At 33.8% G+C, this 23,112-nt stretch overlaps 1 protein-coding gene and 1 pseudogene across 5 annotated transcripts in view; one reads left to right on the top strand and one right to left on the bottom strand.

Annotated features, from left to right (window-relative positions):
- Window positions 1–23,112, top strand: part of ATF7IP (activating transcription factor 7 interacting protein) — a 119,136-nt gene that overhangs the window by 13,989 nt on the left and 82,035 nt on the right. For 2 of the 5 annotated variants that reach the window (XM_059185998.1, XM_059185997.1), the window contains exons 1-2: window positions 3,802–3,929; window positions 5,444–5,595. The exons of 1 other annotated variant lie outside the window; for it this stretch is intronic. In XM_059185998.1, coding sequence (XP_059041981.1) covers window positions 5,513–5,595 — 83 coding nt within the window. In that variant the 5' untranslated portion in view covers window positions 3,802–3,929; window positions 5,444–5,512. Of the gene's footprint in view, window positions 1–3,778; window positions 3,930–5,443; window positions 5,596–23,112 lie in introns of those variants that run through there. 2 more of the 5 variants (XM_059186002.1, XM_059185999.1) reach the window with 2 other exon arrangements.
- LOC131840075 (small nucleolar RNA SNORA40) lies at window positions 19,858–19,971 on the bottom strand (annotated as a pseudogene).

Below are 23,112 nucleotides of genomic sequence, written 5' to 3'. Positions count from 1 at the left end.
AGTGAGATTAGGTGTTCTCATTTCATTATCTTAACATCCTTTTACATTTGTTTTCTTTGTATGTAAGGTTGGTAATAATATGTAACTAAAGTGTAGTAACCAAATAGAAGTATTTACTTTTTATCTAATACAGTGAAACCTTTTATTTAGATTCCATGGCATTTTCAGTATTTTGTATATGCAGCTATTTTAATAGTGTGATCTGTGTTGTCTAAAAGGTTATAGTAGTTGATTACAATTAATTCCCTTCCAGTTCTCATTGTTATTTGTGCAACCCCTAGCAAATGGTTTACATTTGCTGCTCATAAACCTTTGACATTATAACACTCTTACTTTACATGATCCTTTTAAGACTGAAATTAAAAAAAATATGTGAAAGAGCCAAAACATTGGGTAATTGTGGAAATGTTTACCTGACATTAGGAATAACTTCCCAATGTGTTTGCTTTTACAAATAAACAGTGATTCAGTTTATCAGGACTTATTCTATCTAAAGTAATTTTTAAGCAAAACTTTTAGTAAAATTTAAGAATTTAAAAGTAAATAATATTCTTCCATAATTTTTTATAGACACTTTTAATCTGTTAATAGTCTTTAGTGTTTTGAAATTGCACTGTAATTCTTTGATGTAGCTCTGTTTATCATTAATATTATTATATTAATATTAATATTATTATATTAGAGTTCAGCTCTTCCAAGCAGTTAGTAGGTCCTGTGTACTGCCTGTAAAAGCTCTAAAAGCTGAAAAGTACTCTACAAAAGGTATTTTTTCCATTTTAGATTTTAATGATTTTATTTATTTTTTAGAGAGAGAGTGAGAGAGACAGAGCATGAGCAGGGGGAAGGACAGAGGGAGAGGCAGAGACTCTCAGGCAGACTCTGAGCTGAGCATGGAGCCCTATGCAGGGTTCAGTTCCACAACCCTGAGATCATGACCTGAGCCGAGACCAAGAGCCAGACACTTAACTGACTGAGTTAACTGACTGAGCCACCTAGGCGCCTCTACTTCCTGGGTTTTAAAGTACAGAGACTTTTTAGGCCCAGGCTAAAAACTTAATTGAATCATTAGTTGACTGCTTTTTCCCAGAAAATAAGTTGAGATCCTGAAAGTGAAGTTTCTTAAAGATGTAGAATTTTCTGAGATTTTTGTGGTAGAAATGAAAACACTGGGAATTAATTTCAACTCACCATCTATTGAGTGGTTACTCTGTTTTGTACTATGGAAGTTAATGGAAAATGAATTAAGATGTGATTTCTGCCCTTAGGAACTATAAGTTATGAAATATGGTAAATATAACAATGGCATGCACAAAAGATCTTGGGAGTGAAATTTTACCTGGCTTGGGGGATGGGTATAGTAAAAAGAAAAATAAGTAAGGAAAAGGTTGTTACTGATGAGATAATTTAGGTTGAGTCCTGAATAGGATTTATCAGGTGAACTAAGCTTGTTTCTTTGGGATAGAAAGTGAAACATGTTGCAGTGGCACCAGTTATCAGAAAAACAGCCCAACCATTTTCCTTTTCTAAACTATTTTCGTGATGTGTAGAAACAACCAGTGTGGGAAGGGATGGGTGAAGGAAGCTGCATGGGCTTAGACTGAGTGTAGTCTAGCATGTATTTCAGCTCCTAGCACTTTTGTGAAGTTATTTAATCTTTGAGCCGGTTTCCTTCACTTATAATGTGGTAGGTAATATATACCTTGTAGGATTGCTGTGGGAATTAATTGAAATAATGCATGTAAAACTTACCTGAGGGCTTGATCTATATGAATGTACCTCCCTACCCCTTTGTCTTCTAAGTGCTGTGTGTGAAGTAGATAATGTCTAGTTACTGTTTTATTTATGTGCCTTGGGATAATAGAGAAAATCTAGTGAATAGGTAGTGAAATGACTGTAGTGGTTGGAGGAGAATTGGTACAATGAGAGAATGTATGTCTTTTTGTCTTTTACTCTGAGATATAAATTGGGTAAAAAGTAGTTCTTGTAGCTGATAGTAGTAGCCAGCAACTTAGCTTGCTCAGGAAAGCTTAGACTGAGAAAAAAGTAGTTAGGATTTACACTGGAAAGGTATTTGGCAAGACATGGGAGGCTTGGGGTGAGGGGGATGGGACAGGGTACATTTGCAGGTGTGTTACATAATTTAAATTTTTGTAGCCCAGACTCCAAAAGAATCTGCTGTCCTGAATATTGGAAGCTGCTTACTTGGCAGATTTAAAAGTTTTGGTTGTTTGTCTCCCCAATAACCTTAGTCCCATTTCAGTGCTACAGTAATGTCTATCTTTTATGAATCTTTTGCAGTTTACCAACCTTTTGCTTCTAAGGAACAGATTTGAGCGACCCTCAGAGAATTACTTTTTTTTGAAGAATTAATGTGGCTTGGTTAAGTGTAACTTTTTTTTTTTTTTTTAAATCTAGTGTAGGACTTGAATAGTCTTTATACACTTCATCCAGTTTGCCTCTTGGAAAATAAATAAGGGTCTTTTAAAAAGCTGAGTTTAAATAGTTGAATTTAAAGTGGAAAAAAAAAAGCTGAGTTACTTTTGTTTCATTTAAAAATTTTTATTATAGAAAATTTTAAATATATACAGAAATAGAATGAAATAATCAACTCCATGTGCCCATCACTCAGCTTGAACAATTATCAATTTATGGGGCCAGTCTCCTTTTGGCTGTACCCCTACCACCTCCCTATACCCTTAATGATGGATAGACAAAAGATCATACAGGGGAGCTAGATTTTAGGAAAGTAAACTAAGGAAAAGAGAAGGAAAAGGTGGATTTCCTAGATGATACGAGCTGTCAAGCAAACAAGTTTTTTTCTGTGCTCTTGTTCTCTTCTCTTGATGGGTAGGTTACTGCCAGGGCAGATTTGTTGGGATCCCTCTCAAATTTGTTTTGTTAATATACCCACTTTCAGATGGAATTTTACTCTGTTCTCAGTATTTGCTTTTTCCCCCCAGGGGTGTCTAATTCTTTATTTTTATTTGTTTTTCACTCATATTAAAATGTTGGGAGGTCTGTGGCAGGACATGAAATTTAATTTGCCCTGGGACCAAACACTCACCTAGAAATGTCTTTGTGGCCATCTGGACTACAGAAGAGAAGAAAGTGTTTTTTATCTTTATGGCAGATTACTTAAAATAAGCTTTGTTGCCATCATAATTCTAATGATTCTAGTCTTTTCCCCCACAGTTATTTAAAATTATTATCAAATTATTGTCAAGATTCAAAAATTTGACTGTAAGCTTTAACCATTCTGCTAGATTTGAGTACTTTGGGGCTTAAACTCTGTGGGAAAAGATCTTTAATTAGCCTTCTATAAATGGAAATTGACTATCAGGATTTCAGCAACTTAATTTTCCAGAAATTATAAAAATTGGCACCCTTTTCATGATAAAAGTACTATAAAAGACACACACACACCAAAAAAAGGGCCTTGAGCAGACTTTTTTTTCTGGACTGAAATGGAGGCTTTCTTTCAAGCGAATTCCCTGATGTTTGCTGTGTGTGATTTGGCTCTATCTCTGTAACTGCTAATATGTGGCATGGACTTCAGGCTGTCTGGGATCTGGATGTGCCCAAAGTCTGTATTGCAAGTCCGGATTCACAGGCATTGTGTTACAAAACTGGCTTGCTGCCTTCTCTGTTTTCTGTGTCCTAAGCAGCTGCATTGTTTGTTGCAGTATATGCATTAGCTGTTGTCTGTGTTCAGTTTCCTGCAGACTGACAAAGTGGGAGGGGCTTTGTTTGATACATAGCTGAGTTTTCACTGTGTGAGTTCTTGAGTGCACATTGCAGCCATCTTAATTACACTTTAGTGCAACTGAGACAGTGCAGCTGTCTCAAAATGGCTGCTGACCTAGTCTTTGTAGCTGCTTAGGCAGCAACTATGCCAGTGAGGAGACTTGGCACATGCACCAGGACCAGAGGTAAGAACCAATTACTCTTTATCTTTGAACACTTTAATTAAAAAATATTTGAATTGTACTGAATTTACATAGCAAGGTGAACTTAGAGCTTGCTTGCTAAGAAGTTGAAGTGTTTGCTTTAAGCTTCTTTTATGGACACAGTACATAGGATGGTGAGGTCAAAGGTTAAATTCCTGTAATTTCTCACCATCTTATGTACTGTCATTGCCAGAACATTTGACCACTACAATAGTGTTTCTGGCCCTAATTAACTTAATATTCTTTTTGTGTTGGATATTTTAGTTTGCTTGATATTTTTTGGTAGAAATTAAAAACAGTATATTTACTGAATAGTGTTTTTTTTATTTTGTTTTGTTTTGGAAAGAAGCCATAAATAAGCCGTGTTTTGCATGAAGAGATTGTGTGTGTGTGTGTGTGTGTGTGTGTGTGTGTGTGTGTGTGTGTTTTGGAGCTATTGTTTGATAGCTTTCTGGGAAGAATTTAATTTTCTGAATATAAGTCACAGTTATAGAAAGAAAAATATTTTTTACACTGTTAGATTTTTTTTTTTTTTTGTACTGGGTTCTAATTCTTTTTCATTATGCTGCCTCCTCTTGGCCATTTAGTTCTTTCACATGTTTTAAGGGTGCTAACTTTTTATTCTAATTACTTTTTGCTTAAATTGTCATTCAGATTCGAATTTTGAGTTTAGAAACAAGTTCACATCTAGGACTGGATATCCCTTTTCTTTCTCCTAATATATTTTAATGCAACAGAACTGAAATAAATACTCAGTTGTTTTAGTTAATTTATATTAATTGTTGATGTCCACTGTAGTCTTAGTTTAAACCTGTGGTATATTTAAAAATAATGTATTTTAGTGATTTTTAAAATTTTGTTTCACAATTTTCAAAAAGCTTTCTTAACATTCTGAACTTGAAACATTTATTGAGATATGGTAAGACCATAGTCACCCAGAGAATTAGGAGTATGAAATTCTTATTCACATAATATTTCAGATAGAAATTTTAAGCTCTAATGTTTAAATTGTGGTAATTACTAAACATTTTTAATAAATGGTATAGTACATTTCTTCAGTTTTGTTAAGAGTATTATGAATATATCCCTGACTAATATGACATAGAACAGTAAGTTTTGAACTTTCTAAGCACAGCAACTTTAGAAAACAGCATATTTTTGCACATTAAATTCTTATGAAGGACCCCTATATTTAAAAGGGACACTTGGTATTTTATTGTTTTGAATTTATTTTATAATTTAAAAGTGTAACATTTATTTATTATAAACTTATTTATTAAAATGAGAACAGTTAGGCTGTTAAGATGAAAACAAAAGTCTGAAACCAGATCCTATATCACAGTTTTAATCTTGTTAGTGTCAGGATCTAGGTTGCTTAGTTGTAGAACTTCAGATGGTAAGTTAAGGGACTGTAGAATTCAGTTTGAAAAGTATTCTAAAATGTGAATTCTTTTGTTGTTGTTGTTTTTTAATGACTTTATTTATTTATTTGACAGAGATCACAAGTAGGCAGAGTGGCAGGCAGAGAGAGGAGGAAGCAGGCTACATGCTGAGCAGAGAGCCTGATGCGGGGCTCTATCCCAGAACCCTGGGATCATGTCGAAGGCAGAGGCTTTAACCCACTGACCCACCCAGGTGCCCCTAAAATGTAAATTCTTTATGTTCTTTTTTAATTTCATGAAGTTAGAGTCTATATTTACACAATTTGACAGTTTGAAATTGCTGCTTTGCCACAAAATTGTGTTTATATTCTAATTTTTTTTAACAAAATAATTTTTTTCTTCATCATTGATCACTTACTTAGTGGCTTCAAATATATTTGGGATCACTAGTTCAGCTTTGTTAATAGCTTTAGTGTGTTTATTTCTCTTTCATTAGCTTACTACTTTGTGAAGTTGTTAGGACTCTTTTTATGTAATATAATGGTGGATTTTATTAACCTGAACATTACTTTATATAAATGCAGTAATATGTGCTTGCCCCCGAAAGAGAAGAAGTGTTGTGAGAGAGATTTTATCCATCGTGCCTTTCAGGTTTACCCTACAGTGAGTATGACATAGGAAAAGTGAATGTGCTGTGCCCTTAATCATTATTATTTTTATGCCTCTTGTAGTATGAACAGCTTACTGTATTCAGATATTTCATACAGTGCAAGGCAGCTACTCAGTTTGTTCTTTATTGCTAGAGAAAACTGGCTAGGTTGAAATTATTGAAAACTTAGGTTGATCGTCAGAGTAAGACCTTAGGGAAATTTCAGTGATCCACTCTTTTTGCCTTTTGTTATGGCTTATAAAATTAACTTTCATTCTCTATAAGAACACTCCATTGATTATTACTTGTACATGGGGGAACATCAACAATGTGGCTTTTTGGAATATTATTGCTAATTTTTTCAGTGCCATGTTGCATTTTTGCAACTATAAGCATAAACTGGACCTCAGTGGGATTATTACTTCTGGGATTTGTGACAGTTTTCAAATTGTCCATGCTGAATTCCAGACTGGCTACTAGGCTGAATAATTGAAGGCATGATAAATCCGGGAGCTGGATAATTAAGGTTTAATGTTATTATTTTGTCATCTTTTGTGCTCCCTATGTGTTTATCCTTTTTCCTGAGCTATTTCATTAAGCATAAGCCTTTAAGGAAAATGTTGAGATAATGAGAGAAATCGACTAAGAGTTCAAGCCTAAATTTGAGTTGTTTTTATTACTTCTCTTATATTGATCAACTCATTCCATTTTCTGACTCTTGTTTCCTCATCTGTAAAATGGGAAAAATTCCTATCTGTATGGCGAGGATATGTGGAGAATCAGTTCATATAATGTTTCTGAAAAGTACATGAAATAGTCTGCATGCTAATTTTCCAGTAATATTTGAATGCTCCTCAGTTTTTTGTTTCTTAGATGTGTTATATTTAAACAGTATGGGAAATTTCACATATAACTAATGCTCAGAAGCAAGAAGTACTGACTAATATTAGTACATCCATAGCTACTTGATAATATGTTGTATTCATGTTTGTACTGCTGATCCTATTCTGTTACATAGATTAGCCACCTTTTGCTGTATGTAGTTAGTGGCAGATACGTTTATTAAGTGAAGCCAATGTAGAATGTTAACATTACAAAATTAAGGAAGTAAAAGGGAGAAATGTTTCGATTCTAGTTTAACTGAGTCCTGCTGAGTCTTCCAAATATGCAGTGAGAAAATAAAGAGATGACTTGAATTCAGGGCCTAGAACTTTCTGTGTTTTGGTACATATGAGAATTTTAAGAAAATATAGTTTTCTTAAACTATAGCCACAAATTGGCAGCCAACAGCCTTTACCCTTTTGCTGTTGTCCTATTACTCTACTTGTTTAAGCTGTCAAATTTTACACAAAAATCTGGATGTCTCATCTCTGAAAAATAGAAGTTGGGGAGTGCTAAGAATGTATTTCTGCATCAGAAAAATAATCTTCAGTAGAGTACAATTAGGTCATTAATTTATATTTACTATAATACATTCCAACAAGAATGTATTTCTGCATCAGAAAAATAATCTTCAGTGGCAGCCTTTTATAGTTAGAGTACAGCTTCTAACCTAGAAGGAAGTAAGGATAAGTAAAGTCCAGCTTATTTTACTTGGTAGGAGAGACTGCCTGCATAAAGACCATTTTCTCTTTAGAAGATACGGAACCTTTGCCAATCTTCAGCTTTGTCCTGATTTCTCTATATTAGAGAAATATGGTGCTGCTTCAAGGAGATCCAGTGACATCAGCAAGAAGTGGCAATAGAATGAAAGTGAAGAGATTAAGGAAATATTAATTAGAAACATGAATACCTTGAGGTCTTTTAATGTCATAATAGGTTCTCTTTTCTTTAAATGTTATGATGGTGTTAAAGACATCACTATTTATCATATTGATGTTAATGATGATACTGCATAGAAAAAGTTTACTGAATAGGTAAATGAAATACATTTTATAAAAGACTTATGTCTAAATTGGTTGAGTTGAGAAGTCTAGGCACTAAAAATGAGAAAGTTGCTAGTAGAAAGTTTTCTTGACTGCATTAGACTAATTTTAGAGGCCATTATAAACTTATTTTTGTTTAAAGTTTGCTTCTGTTTACATAACACTCACTTTCTCAACTTTGTTGAGACTACTTCGATGATGTAGCATTTATGTAATACCATGTAATATCAGGGAAATGTTACTTTTTTGGAAAATGGCATTAAGTTGAAGCAGAAACTTTAGTGTAAATTGAAAAAGCATTTAACTTGCCTAGGAAACACTGACTCTCCTGCTTTCTGAACTCTTCACACTCCCAAAAGAGATAGTGATTTGTGATTTGGGAGAAAGTGTAAAGTCTATTCAAATAAGGATTTTTTTTTTTAATCGCTTAGGTTAGAACTTTCACAGAATTCTCTATTAGTAATTTGTAGCAGTCTGTTCTTAGTCATTAATGTGTTAATATGGAAACAATGAAAACAGTGCTTATTGACACAGTGAATCCTTTGAGTTTAATGAAGAAGGAGTTTAACACAGTACCTGAGGAGTTGTTTCTGCATCTAAGGACTTTTGCCCTTCTTACAGTAAATCAGGTGCTACTGCCCAGGAGAGACATGTGACCTGTTGCTCTCCTTTGCTAACATGGAAGTGTCATGGCATGCATTGTGGAAGCTCCTGATATAGAAGTCAGGAAATGATTATTTTTGTCTGGTATGGCTATTAAAAATTATATCATTTTGGATACATGGCCATTCTGCATTAAAAGAGAGAGGCCTTTGGATTTGGATTAGATAAAGAGCCAGGGAAGAACACAGACTTTGGAATCAGTCAAGGTGAACTCATTTTCTTTGACCAACTAGTTAGATGTTTATATGAGAAATGTATATATAATGCTGGATGTATAATACCTATCATAAGTGCTCAGTCTTTTTTCTTTTTTTAAGATTTTATTTATATTTATGTGACAGAGAGAGAGATCATAAGTAGGTAGAGCAGCAGGCAGAGAGAGAGAGAGGAGGAAACAGGCTCCCTGCTAAGCAGAGAGCCCAATGCGGGGCTCTATCCCAGGACCCTGAGATCATGACCTGAGCTGAAGGCAGCGGCTACTGAGCCACCCAGGCGCCCCTTTATGCATTATTTTATTTTTTTTTTTTAAGATTATTTATTTATTTATTTGACAGAGAGAGATATCACAAGTAGGCGGAGAGGCAGGCAGAGAGAGAGAGAGGAGGAAGTAGGCTTTCCACGGAGCAGAGAGCCTGATGCGGGGCTCGATCCCAGGACTCTGGGATCGTGACCTGAGCTGAAGGCAGAGGATTTAACCCACTGAGCCACCCAGGTGCCCCTATGCATTATTTTTTATGGGAAGAAGCTAGTTGCTTATTTTCAGACTTTAGTTTTCGTATCTTTAATATGGGGATAAAGTCTACCATGTAGAGTTGATTGGGATTTAAATGAGCATAGTATATATACATTCAGTGCGGTGTGGGACACAAATTATGTATTAGTAAATATTGGTTGCTTTTTCCTTACAAGTTTCCCTCTGGCACAAATTTCTTTTGTTTTGTTTTCAATCATTATGGTATTGGGGAGAAATCTGGGCTACTTGGATATTTTAGAAAAGGATCTTTAGGGTGAGGGTTTTTAGGGGTCTGGCTGATTTGTAGTAAAAATGCCAAAAAGCAAGGCGTTTATTTATTTTTATTTTTAAAAAGATTTTATTTATTTAATTGATGGAGAAAGAGAGAGAGCACAAGCAGGTGGAGAGGCAGAGGGAGAGGGAGAAGCAGGCTCCTCGCAAAGCAGGGGAAGCCCGAGATGGGATTTGATCCCAGGACTTTGGGATCATGACCTGAGCCAAAGGCAGTGGTTTAACCAACTGAGCCACCCAGGCATTCCAAGCAAGGTGTTTAAATCTCAAAGTGAAGACTTTAAAGAGCTTGAAGGGGATACAATAAGAATTCTTACTGGTGCTAAGGCAGCATGTTAGAGTGAAAACAAAAATGGATTTTGAAGTGATCAATTGATTCAAAAAATTTAATAAACATTTATTATGTACCTGTTAGTTGCCAGGTACTGTTTTGATGTCTGGTGTACAAGATCCCTGCACTCTAGCAGTTTACACTGGGGCAGGGGAATTGAGGGGGTAGATAATAAATATGAGAAGGTTAAATTACCCCAGGGATTGAGAATCCTGGGGGTAGGGTAGAATAGGTAGTGAATGGCTAGGTAAACACTACCAGAATGTGGTCTGTGAATGAGTTCAAGGTCAGTTCAGATTAGTTTGTCTGTTTATTCTTGTTCTTCCATGAGATAATAACTGAAATTAAGAATGTCTAGAAATTTTTGTATCAATCTGATAAAGTAACTTTATGTCAGTTGGGTCAAATAATAAAAATAATTGAGGCATACATTTTATATGCTTTCTCTTTATTTCACCTTCCAATTAATTCATTTTTGTTGAATTTATAAAAGTGTTGATCTTTGATAGATTAGAGCTAAAACATTGGTTCTTTACCATTATTAATTTGCAAAGCACTGAGCTAGATTAACAACTAACATTGTCGGTTGGCACTTCAGTAAGCAGGTTGTAGAGAATTTAAGCTTCTCATAATTAATTCAGTATTAGGTCATTAATTTATTCAGCTTAATAAATAGTTGTTATATACATTATATTTTATGCTGGATTAAATGATTATAGGTCCTTTGATTTTAAAGTACTTTTATTCAGAGATCTGGATACAAAAAGTAGGAAGAGAAGAGAGGGAGGACACAGCTAACAAAATTAAAACCAGAAGGAGTACAATACCTGTATGATTTCCAACTGTGAGATGTTATGATCAATAGCCAAATGTTACTTAAACGGTATATACTATGTGAAAAGACACCATATTATATATATTTGTTTCTGTTCCTTCTTCTGCTGATGGCAGAGTACAGATTTTGAAAAGAATATGTATTTGAGGAAATTCATTACTGCTTATCAAAGGCAACATTTAGGATTATGCATGCATTAGAAGTCTACTATTTACTGTTGATGTATGATAACTTTTTCCTCTAATTTTGAGCTCCATTGTCTTTATTGTGTAATAGGGATAGTTTAAGAACAATGTTTTATTTTTTTTCTTAAAGATTTTATTTATTTATTAGACAGAGAGAGAGATCAGAAGTAGGCAAGAGGCAGGCAAGGGGGTGAGGGAAGCAGGCTCCCCACTGAGCAGATAGCTGGATGAAGGGCTAGATCCCAGGACCTTGAGATCATGACTTGAGTGGAAGGCAGAGGCTCAACCCCCTGAGCCACCCAAGTGCCCCAGGAATGATGTTTTAGAACAGCTGAAAATATGGGGCACCTGGGTGGCTTAGTTGGCTAAGTGTCTGCCTTTGGCTTAGGTCATGATTCTGGCGCCTTGGGATTGAGCTCACATTGCGTTCCCTGTTCTGTTGGGAGCCTGTTTCTCCCTCACCTCTTCAGCTCCCCCTGCTTGTGCACTCTTTCTCTCATATAATAAATGAAAAATCTTAAAAAAAAAAAAAAAAAAAAAACCAGCTGAAAATAAGATTAAAAAATAAGGAACAAGGGCACCTGGGTGGCTCAGTCAGTTGGAGGTCCAACTCTTGATCTTGGCTCAGGTCTTGATCTTGGGGTTGTGAATTTGAGCCCCACATTGGGGCCTACTTTAAAAAAAATAAGGAACATAATTTGGATGACCCCTGGTTAGCATATTAAGTACTACTTTTTATTTTATTGTCATTTTAGATGTGGCACTAGTTTCTAAACTTATTTGAAAATGAAATTTAGTTTATTTAGACTCACTAAAATAAGTGGAAAAATAGAAGTGAAGAGATAGAATTATGAATTAGTAAGTAATAAAGCAATTACTGAAAAAATTTAAACAAAGGACTTCATAGGCAATGACTCAACTGTTGCTCAGTCAAATCTAGCCAATTAAAACAACACAAGAATGATTTAGGATCAATAAGAATGTGCTACTGACAAAATACATTCTTGTTTAGATATTTGTAACTTAACATGTGAGTTTATCAAAAAGTTTAGTGATATTAACTAGTGGTAAATACCTTGAATTACTTATCACTGTACTAGTGTTGCGTGAATATGCATTAAGTCTTACTATTTGGTGACATGTAAAGCATTGTGGTTCTAAGAGCAAATCTATTTAATGATAATTATTTAAGTAATTAACAAAATGTGAAAGGTGGCTATAGAGTCAAATAAGGACAGCTTTTAGTTAATGTGAATTATAATTTATATTTTTAATGACTTTAAAGCAGTTACTGGATTTATGTAATATTTTGGTCTATGTCACAAAAAACTAAGGCTTTTGAATATCTCTGGGTATTAAATATGTTTTGGTATGGTGGGGATAAAATGTCAGTTACTTAAGAATTATAAATTGATTTTCTCTTATGACCTGGATTTGAATCATTGGTAAATAGATAACTAGATATATTCTAGAACCAGTCAGTGCCTGTTGGGGAACGAATGGGGGAGGGTTTACTCAGCAGTATTCTTTAGTTTGGTCATGAAATGAGGACTGCTTTATGTAAATTGTTCTTACTGGTGCCAGCTAGCTGTAACTGCAGTCTGGCTCTGCTAGGGCAGCAAATAATATGTGTCATGGATTTTCTGTTTGGAATGTATAAGAAAATAGCCTTTAGGACTGAAAGAACAGGGTTGATGCTTTAGAATAAGAGTACTGAGACCTCCACAACTGACAATATTTGGAATAATGAGAATCTATAAGCCTTTGAAGCTTTTAGTTCTGTTTTTATAGATTTATGCCTACTGATACTATTGGGTAATATGTGGGAGGTACTTAACTGCACACAGTTGCTGCAGTCCTAATAGTTGGCAGAATAGAAAGCAGTACAAAAGAATTCTGATTCTAGGCATCTTTACTTGCAACAATCCTTTGGAAGATGTATTTTGTGTGTTCTGTGAGCTTCATTGGCATACTGTCTGACGTTTTTTGGCTTTTGTGGTTAATGGGATGTTTGCTGCACAAACTATACAACAGATGTGAATCACTGTTTGAAAGGAATTTTAATATGTAGCCAATCTACTGTATTCCTGTTTTTTTTAATGAATATGAACCAAGCAAGGAATTTAGGCTAAAGAAGGCTGTTCTAGAAGTCTGCATTAGTTTTAACTGCTTATACAAATGAACTAAGTTGCAGTGGTTTAAAGAAGAGGAAGTCCTTTTCACAATATCGAGCTACCCACAGGTAAGAGATTCAGGTCCTTTTTTTTTTTTTTTTTTTGTGACTACCTCCACCTCCCACCCCCGACCCCTCAGGCCTTATATCTGTCTCTCACCTTTGGAAGGTTTTTTTGTTTGTTTTAATTATAGTCATTCCAGGATTGGTAGACTGTTTATTGTAAATTTTCAGAAGATTTTGAATACCATATTTGGATTTTATCTTTTAAAAAGTAATTTTCACTTTTATAATTTTCCTTAGGTTTGTATTGAAATGAACTAGCATGGGGCTTCATATATGAACATTACTCATGCATACAATATGTTCATATTACATACAAATCAGTTTTAGATCTCTTTTCATTATAGTCCTATTGCTGTGTTTTCAGTTGTAGTGACACCAACTGGTACATATAGAGAAATGACATTTTGTAACCTTACTACACTGTAAAGTTTTAGAGTAAATGTACCACTTTGAATTCATCATCAAAATCTGACTGCTTCTGTTTTCATAAATGATATATATTAGATAATGTATATTTATACATATAACACGGTCAAGTTTTCCAGTCCCACCCTTATGCTTTCCATTTCCACATATTTAAACTTACCACCATCTTAACAAAGTGAACTTAAGTTTAAACTAAAACGAATATTAGAAACTTTAATATTTTATTTCTTAGGTGAAGGTTGCAGAGACATTTGTTAAATTATTTTTTTGGTATGCTTGAAAAATTGTGTACAGAAAACCATTATCTTACTGAAATAAAAGAAGCATGCAACATAAGAATATATAACCATACTATAAAGGCATAAAGATTTATGTTTATAAAGATATGTAAGTATTTGTGTCTGCTAATACCATTATGGCCAGTGATAAAATATATTATTGATTGATAAAATTTTGGAGGATGAATGTGGGTAGGTGACAAAGCAAAGGGTGATACTGAGGCCAGCTTCGAGAATAGAGGAAGAAAGGAATGGTATTATGCAGTTCTTTGCATCCCTTTTAAGAAGTTAAACATTAGGATCTTTCTGCAACATAAAAGTGCTTAGTTTTAGATGGGACTTTCAGTTTTCTATATTCTGAAAGGCCATTGGCTATTTATTACTACATGCTTGGGTACTTAAAAGCTAGAGGCCAGCTAGATTGAGTGTGATAGAAGCCATACTCATGTTTCAGGAGTACAGACTGTTTCCTCTTGCCTTTTGATAGTGTTGCTTAGGCTTTTGAAAATTATTGTTCTAGTACATGTTTTGTTGAAGTATAAAAATTTATATGTTTGTGGATGTGTGTTTCATTTGAGTAAACAGCTTCACTAGGATCAGAGAAATGTTGATACTAGAAAGATACCAATTTTGATTAATTTACCAAAGGTTGGATTGGGAGAAGGGCATGCTTCTCTTAGTGTGGAGAACACACATATCTAAAACTGTTGGGAAGTTTTCATACTTTTCTAGAATGTTAGATTGGGAAGATAGTTGAGACAGCCTGAGGGATTTTTTATTTATAGGTAAAGAGGCAAGGAGTTAGACCAAAGTAGCATTCAGTTAATATTCAGTTGGGGATCATAGCAAAGCAAGAGGAGGGAAAGTTGCATAGAGTTTTCTGTAGATACAAATAAACATAAAGGGTTTATGTAAGACAAAGATAAATGTCTTGAGGATAAAGATGTGTCGTTTTTGAGACTATTGGAGTTGAGTATGAATGATCCAAAAATCTGAAGGATAAATTTTGAGTTTGCAGTTTTTGTGTTCCTCTTAGGGAACAAAACTTATTGGCAAGTAATGTTGAATAACAAAGTCTTGAAAGTGCAATAGACCTACGTGGTCAAGTAGTTGTAACATCACACTTCCTACAAGAGCCTACTGTTTATTATTCCTGACAGTTAATTATCTAGTTTCTGCTTCAACATTTCTAAATGTTGAACAGTAAGGAGAGTCTCTAACTTCATGTGGTAATTAATTCTTTGTTTTGTTGGACATATGAACAAATCAGTATTTGTTGATTTTGAGGAGAAATTGGCCTTTCATTGCACTTGTCTCTCTGCCTGCCTCTTTTTCTCTCTATCTGGTATATACACATGATAGATCTGCACCATTTAAAGAAAGCCATTAAAATTCTCCTGTTTTCTAGGCTAAATATTCTTCATTTTCCCAATGGTTTCCTCATACAACATGTTGTTCTAGGTCAATCTTTAGCCTGGTCATCCTGTTTGTCCTACTGTTTCTTTAAGAGTCCCTCTTTATGAGTCACTCAAAACTAAATGTAATACTAAAAATGTCTCCCTTTCCTTAGACTGTGTGCTTCTGTTCTACAGCTTAACTTTGTGTTGACATTTCTAGCAGCCACCTAGCCCTGTTGAATTTTATTGAGTTTGCAGTAAGTTCAGATCCCTCAGTATTTTTCACACATACCATTGATAACCTTTAATGTAACTGAATATTTGAACCAAGTGTATTGCTCTGTATTTGTAGTTAGATCTTCTTTATAATTTCTAATATTGTTTATTATGGTTTTTTCAATTTTCCTTGATTTATTTTCTACTTTTTAATAGTTTTTTTTCCCAAAGAACTGGCTATTGGTTTTACTGTTGCTTGCTGTTTTATTGTTGGGTTTTCTCTCATTATTTTTGCTTTTATTATGATTCCTTGCTTTGGGTTTGTACTTTTCCTCCTTTACTAGCATTTTTGAGTTTGTGGTTTTTTTTTTAAAATTAATATGTGTGGTTTAAGGCTATCACTTTTCCTCTGAGTTATTTCACCATTGATTTCCTCCTTAATCCAGTATATATATATATTTAATTTATAAGGAGATCCTTATTTTTGTCATTTCATTGTTGCTCATCTAACTCTGTTATCTTATGGCTTAGGATGTGGCTTTGTGTGTGTGTGTGTGTGTGTGTGTGTGTTTTGTTTGTTTGTTTGTTTTTTTGTTTTTTGGTCTTTGAATTTATTATTTCCTTGACACCACATTAATGTATGTTGGATGTGTTCATGAAAAATGCATGTTCTGGGTTTGTTGGATATTCAGTTCCATTTTTCTACTAAGAAATACATGTATTGGGGCGCCTGGGTGGCTCAGTGGGTTAAAGCCTCTGCCTTCGGCTCAGGTCATGATCCCAGGGTCCTGGGATCAAGCCCCGCATCTGGCTCTCTGCTCAGCAGGGAGCCTGCTTCTCTTCCTCTCTCTCTGCTTGCCTCTCTGCCTACTTGTGATCTCTGTCTGTCAAATAAATAAATAAAATCTTAAAAAAAAAATACATGCATTGTTTATATTACTTACATTTTCTTCATCTGTAGATTTTATAATGAGGTGTGTTTCTCTGTGGATTTACTAGTTTCTTCCTGAAATTCTTTAAACCTGTTTTTGTTTTATATCATTTGAAGTGATGTACTTTTATCTATAAAAAATATATATATTTTTGTCCAGCAACTTGATCTTCAATTTGAATCATTTTTTACATGTTATATATAGGTTTATATACATACTTACCTTTTTTTGGTTAACATTTGCTTAGTGTATCATTTTCTGTCCTTTGAATTTTTAACCTTTCTATGCTTTTTTATTATAACTTGTATCTTTTTTATAATGCATATCTGCTATTTTTGTCACTTTACCCAGTTTGAAACCTGGTAAGTTATTTTTAGACTGACAGTTTTCTTTATTTTTGCCCCACATTTCACAGCCCCTAAGTCTGCTAACTCCCATCATATAATTATCTGGGATTTTTATTCCAGACTATTTATTTGAAAGATGATGGATCTTCAATTATTTCAGCCAGCCCATGAGTTTTACTTGTTTTTTGGAGCATTGATGATTCCTTTGGAGCATTATATGAGTTCCCTAATTTGAGTTTTCCCCCCATTTATTAGGGTCTTTTGATGTCTTGAATTTGTACTATATTTTTATTTAATTGTTTTAGCAAGGGACCATTTCATCAGTCTTTGCTCAGAAATAATATCTTTATTTCTTTATCCTGTTGATTGCTAGTTTTTCTGGCAATAGAATTCTAGGCTAAAAATAACCTTTCCTCTGAACTTTGAGGATATTGTTGTTTATTTTAGCATTCAGTATTGCTGATGACAAGTCTGATGTCATTTTAATTCTTACTCCTTTGTAGTTAACTGATCTTTTACTCATAAGTTATTAATATTTCCTCAATTTGATTTTCTGAAGTCTTCACACATTATGTCTAGGTTTTAGATTTCTTTTTGTTGTTGTTTTTTGTTTGTTTTTTGCTTGTTTTAATTTAGTCTGTTTTGGTATAATGAGCGGACCTGTTCTATGGAAAGCATATATATACTTTTTAAAAAGAGATTTTATTTATTTATTTGATAGAGAGGTAGTAGCAAGAGAGGGAACACAGGCAGGAGGAGTGGGAGAGGGAGAAGCAGGCTTCCTAGTGGAGCAGGAGCCCTACTTGTGGCTAGATCCCAGGACTCTGGGTTCATGACCTGACCTAAAGGCAGCCACTTAACAACTGAGCCACCCAGGTGCCCCTGCCCCTTTTTATATACTTTTAAAAATTTAACTCTGTGAATTCTTTCTCTTATTTTCTTTTATTCTTAGTTCTTTTTTCTAAAATTCATCTTCAGTGAAACTTACTGCTTCTGGATATGTTCCCCATCTCAGCTTTTCGGTTTTTCCTTTGTGTATTTTGAGAGAATGTTGGGTCTTGATTACCTATGTCTTACTTCAGCTGTGTCCATGCAGCTCTTGTTTTGAATTTCTAAGATTTCAGATTCATTTCTTTTCATATCTGCTTGTTCTTGTGGGTATAGTACCTTTTCAGAATATTTAATATATTATTTTAAAATGTTTTATGTTCATTCTACTAAGTAACTAGTTCTTTTGTTTGAAAGGTTTGGCATCTATTTGTGATTATACTCATTTTTGTATTTGAGATTTCTTGTTTTACTCGGGGTCGATGCTGACTGAAATGATCGTGAGAGGTTGGGAAGTGGTACTTGTAACTTGCTGCTTATGGAAAATGCTGGGAATTTATCTTTTGGATTGTAACTTCTCTTCTCTGTCTCTTCTGGAGTTTAGTGTCTGGGTAGCTGAACTAATTACACTTATAAATGTCGTTGCTACTCTGGTTTATTATTAGCATGGAAGAGATTGGGGAAGTGGAATGAGTTTAACTGTTAAGATACAAGTTACATGAATATATCTTCATTGTGAAAGTTCGAACTGGCACATCCAAGTGAAACTTGGTATTTATAAATTTGTCTTTTGCCATATCAACCACTATAAATTAATTAGGCATTTATCCTTCCAGACTTTAAAATATCACTTGCGTGCCTATATTAATGTTTAGAAATGATATTTTGTGTGTGTGGGTTTAACACAATGGCATAGAAAACCTGGAAACAATTTATTGTCTACTTACGCATCTGAGTACTTTCTATTTTATTATCCCATTTAACCCCTGTGACATTTTAATGAGAAGTGGCATGAGGAGAGGCAGTGTTAGAGTTTTTAGTATCATAGTTGAGGATACTGAAGCAAAGAAGGGATATATTATTGAACAGGTAACTTAGCTAGGAAATGATAGTTCTTAAGTATGCACAGTATTTTTTAAAAGCTATTTTCTTAGTGCTGGATGTTATATTTGCCTGTATTTTTTTTTAATTTAAAGTCAAGAAATTGTTATTTAAGGAATTTCACATCTGACTCCTTCCAGTGTTAGTCTCCCTAGTTTCTGTGAAGTCAGAATCATAATCCTCAAAAAGGTATGTCTGGCTTCAGCTTTTTGCATTAAGAATTCTGCAGCTGCTTTGTTGTACACTTTATATTCATGCACATGACAGAAATCTACATTCTTAACTTTCTTTGTTCTTTAGTGAGGATTCTCCACAGTATGTTTTGTTTGTTTGTTTGTTTGTTTTCCAGGTTGCTAGTCTTTTAATCCTAAACTCACTCAGTCCTATAGTTCAGTGAGGTAAATATTATTATTATCTACATATAACTGGCCCAGAGAGGTTAAGTAATGTGCCCAGGGCCACAAAGCTATTAAGTATGCACAGTATTTTTTAAAAGCTATTTTCTTAGTGATGGATGTTATATTTGCCTGTATTTTTTTTTTTAATTTAAAGTCAAGAAATTGTTATTTAAGGAATTTCACATCTGACTCCTTCCAGTGTTAGTCTCCCTAGTTTCTGTGAAGTCAGAATCATAATCCTCAAAATAGCCCTTTTAAAAAGAACCTTTGTTCAATCCACAGTTGTCACTGTCAGTCATTCCACAGTTTGTTTGTTTGTTTGTTTGTTTTTTGGATGGGCTTCTTTGTTTCCACTTGAATATGATCATACTTCAAAAACTTACCCCTTCTAATTTTGGGGATCCAACTTCTTTAAGCAGTTTACTTTAGGGCCATGTTTAGGATCTGCGTGGTTCTCAATTTCAGACACCCTTGAACATGAGTAAGTTCAAATCATACTCATTCCTAAATTGACACACCCTAAAATTGTATAGATTGTTGGGATATGCCAATAATTTTAAGTCCAGACATTGTGTTCTCCATTGTAAAGCCTAAAGAAAGGAGGCATCTTTGTTTCAAGTCAACATTAAAATTAGAATACTAATTCAATATAGCTGAGATTTCCCTTAAATCCTATGCTTTTAGTAATTCTGTAGTCCTAGAGCCAACCTCCATGTTTATGAATGCTCTTGTCACTTTAATGCTTTTTAGGTATCATATTTCTTCTTACCTATATCAAAACGCATACTTGAACAATGAGTTCTGGATTACAAAAAAGAATTTATTTTTCCCACTTGTCTTTGTCCACAAACTAAACAAATACAATTTGTATTTTTGCTGTTTTGGTGCAGCAGTAGGTATCCTTATATGCTTCTTTTTTAAAAATGTAAATTGTCTTTTTTGAAAAAACTTATTATTTTTTAGAGAACAGTGTAGTGACAGAAGGAGAGGAGAAGAGAGAATTTAAAGCATACTCTGCACCCAGTGCAGAGCCCAATGAGGAGCTTGATCTCACAACCCTGAGATCATAACCTGAGCTAAAATCAAGAATTGGGCCCTTTGGGGTACCTGGGTGGCTCAGTGGGTTAAGCCTCTGTCCTTGGCTTGGGTCATGGTCTCAGGGTCCTGGAATAGAGCCCCACATTGGGCTCTCTGCTCAGCGGGAAGCCTGCTTCCCCTTCTCCATCTGCCTGCCTCTCTGTCTACTTGTGATGTCTCTCCCTCTGTCAAATAAATAAATAAAATCTTAAAAAAAAAAAAAAAAGTTGGACGCTTAACTGACTGAGCCATCCAGGTGCCCCAGTAGGTTAGTGTATCAAGGTATCTCAGAATGTCTTTGGTGTATCCAAGTGGTGCACAGTTTTTGCCTATTTGCCTTTAAAAATGGCTATGGCAATGATCTTTTACCAGCTGTGTATGAGACTACTCACTGCTGTATGTTATTGCTAACTAAATAGTTGTAAAATATAAGATGTATAAAAATGTATCTTTTCTTTGTGTAGTCTTTATGTGATTATTAGTGCAGTTGAACTTTTTTTCTTATGTTTGTTTTGTGGTTCCCTGTTTATGCTTTTTAATTTTTATTTTGAATTGCTTATTCTTTTTATTCACTAATAGGTGTTCTTTTTTATTCTGGATACTAATTCCATATCAGTGTGTTTTTTAGTTTTCAAGTATTTCTAAAAATTTGTGGTTACTTGTAGTGCTTTCTGCACCTTTGAAAGTTTTTATTTCATATCCAGTCTGTTTGCTGTTGTACTGGTATGCTCAACTGCTATTTTGATCCATTTTTAACCATTTATTTAAAATCCACTTAATCCGTGTTAATTTGTGATGTTGTTTCTATCAGATACTGTATTGCTTGATTCTGTCTTCTAGATAATTTATTGTACTCCTCTCTAAATACTTAAGACAATAATTACTGCTTTGTCATATCCTCTCACATCTCAGAGGATAAGCATTTTTTTTTCTTACTTTTGACTTTCAGCTTTATTACTGTTTTTGCCTTTTTTTTTAACAGATTAATTTCAAAAGTTTGTTATGATATAAAAATAACTAGGTGACATTTTGGCTAGAATTACTTCTAATAATTTTCATCCAGGAAGAATTGATATTTTTCTACATCAAGCCTTATGTCCAACGTAGCTCTAATATTTTTATATATTTTTATAACTGAATTTTTTCATATATGTTAATGTTTCTAGATATCTTTTTCTTACTATTCTGAAATAAGTGTTTTCTTCATTGTATCATCTTATTGTGTTTGAGCTCTTACTGCTTTGGTAGGATTTCTAGACAGTATTGAATATATTATCACACTTTTTGGTTTTGCCGTGAATGGAAATAGCTGTGGTATTTTACCACTGAGTATAAAGTTTCCCATTGGTTTGAAGTAGCCTTTATCAGTGTAAGGAGCAATCTTTATGTTCTTAATTTTAATTTTTATCAATGAATGAGTATAGAAACATACTCAGTGCCCTTTGAATATCTGTTGAAAAATGAATTAATTTTTGTAACCATTTTGAGTTGTGAATAAATTTTTATATATGCTTTTTTTTTTTTTTTCAATTATTAGAGGTGCTTAAAATTAGAAAACACTCCAGTTTTGGGTAAAAAAAAATTACCTTTTCTTTCAGTAGTTAACCAGGCATAGGAAGGTAAAGGACTTTGAAGAAAATGTGTAATTTCTTGTCTCCTGGCCTTAAAAACCCAACATTGAAAGTCTCAGTCATGTCCCACAGACTGTTCTAGTCTCTTCAAGGGCTATTCTTTGCACAATATATTTTTTGTGCAAATTATGCCTTTAACAGCGATACAACTAATTGTATTTCTTCTCTTCCCCAAGAGAATAACTTCGGAGTCTGAATTTCAGCATTAAAAATATGATGTAAAATATTTAAGGAGAAATATAATAAGTATTTGGAAATACCAAAATGAAGTTCTTGATCTGAATATGTGACTCTTTTAAAAGAGTTTGGTAGCTTACGCTATTTATTATTGTATCTTTTTGGAATTTTTCTTTCTTTTTCTTTTCTTTCCTTTTCTTCTTCATTTTGTAAATTCTGGAGGCTCTAGGCTCTGTTAAATATTTTCATGTGGCAGAGAGCCAGATTTCAATGGCTCTGAACTCAGCATGTTCCTGTTGCTTAGCAACTACTTGTGAAGTCTTGTGGATGTAACTGAATTATAAATAGGGTTATGAGCAGAAGTGAAATTGAAATTGTAAGGAAAGGCATACTCTTTTCTCTCTCACATGAATTTGAGTAATTCTTTATGCATAGTCAGTTTTTAGCAATCTGGTTTATAAAAGTTCATACTAACTGTATCAGGAAGACTTAAAAAGGGTTCTGTAGAGGTTTTGTTTATAATGACACATTTGAAAGCTCAAGTTTGATTATTAAAAATAATCTATTTTGGAGAGATGATAGATAATGGAAAATGGAAAACTCCTAATTTTCACGGTCATTCATATAGAAAGATATCCATGTATTGTATTACTGCCGTCATTTCTCTTCCATATCTAAATTAAAATCTCCATGAGGTAACAATTTAATCTTACAGGATGTTTTGTACTTTTAGTCACATTGTTTCTTTAGAGTATCTTAAAAGTTATAATAGTGACCATGTAGGTATTTGATGAATATTGAAAACATGAAAAAACCCAATCAACTTTTATAATTTCTCATTAAAACAGTACATTTTGGAGTGGAATTTATTAAAATTTTATTAAAGAATCAAAACTTAAAGGATCCTTTCAGGTCTTCTAATTTAATTTCTATTTATTCCAGATGGAAAACTTTAGACTTTATTAAATGATTTATCTAAACCAATAGTCCCCTGACATGTTTTATTTTTTCTGCATTAGTCTCTCTTATTGATGTGTATCTAGCAGCTTTTTTTTGCACTCATATTTCATTAATTTATACAAAATTCAATTATATTCTATAACTTACAGTAAAAATGTACAACT

Source organism: Mustela lutreola, chromosome 8 (genome assembly GCF_030435805.1).
Source record: "Mustela lutreola isolate mMusLut2 chromosome 8, mMusLut2.pri, whole genome shotgun sequence".
Classification (NCBI taxonomy): Eukaryota; Metazoa; Chordata; class Mammalia; order Carnivora; family Mustelidae; genus Mustela; species Mustela lutreola.
Note: the sequence above shows the minus strand (reverse complement) of the source record. Positions and strands in the feature narration are given on the sequence as shown.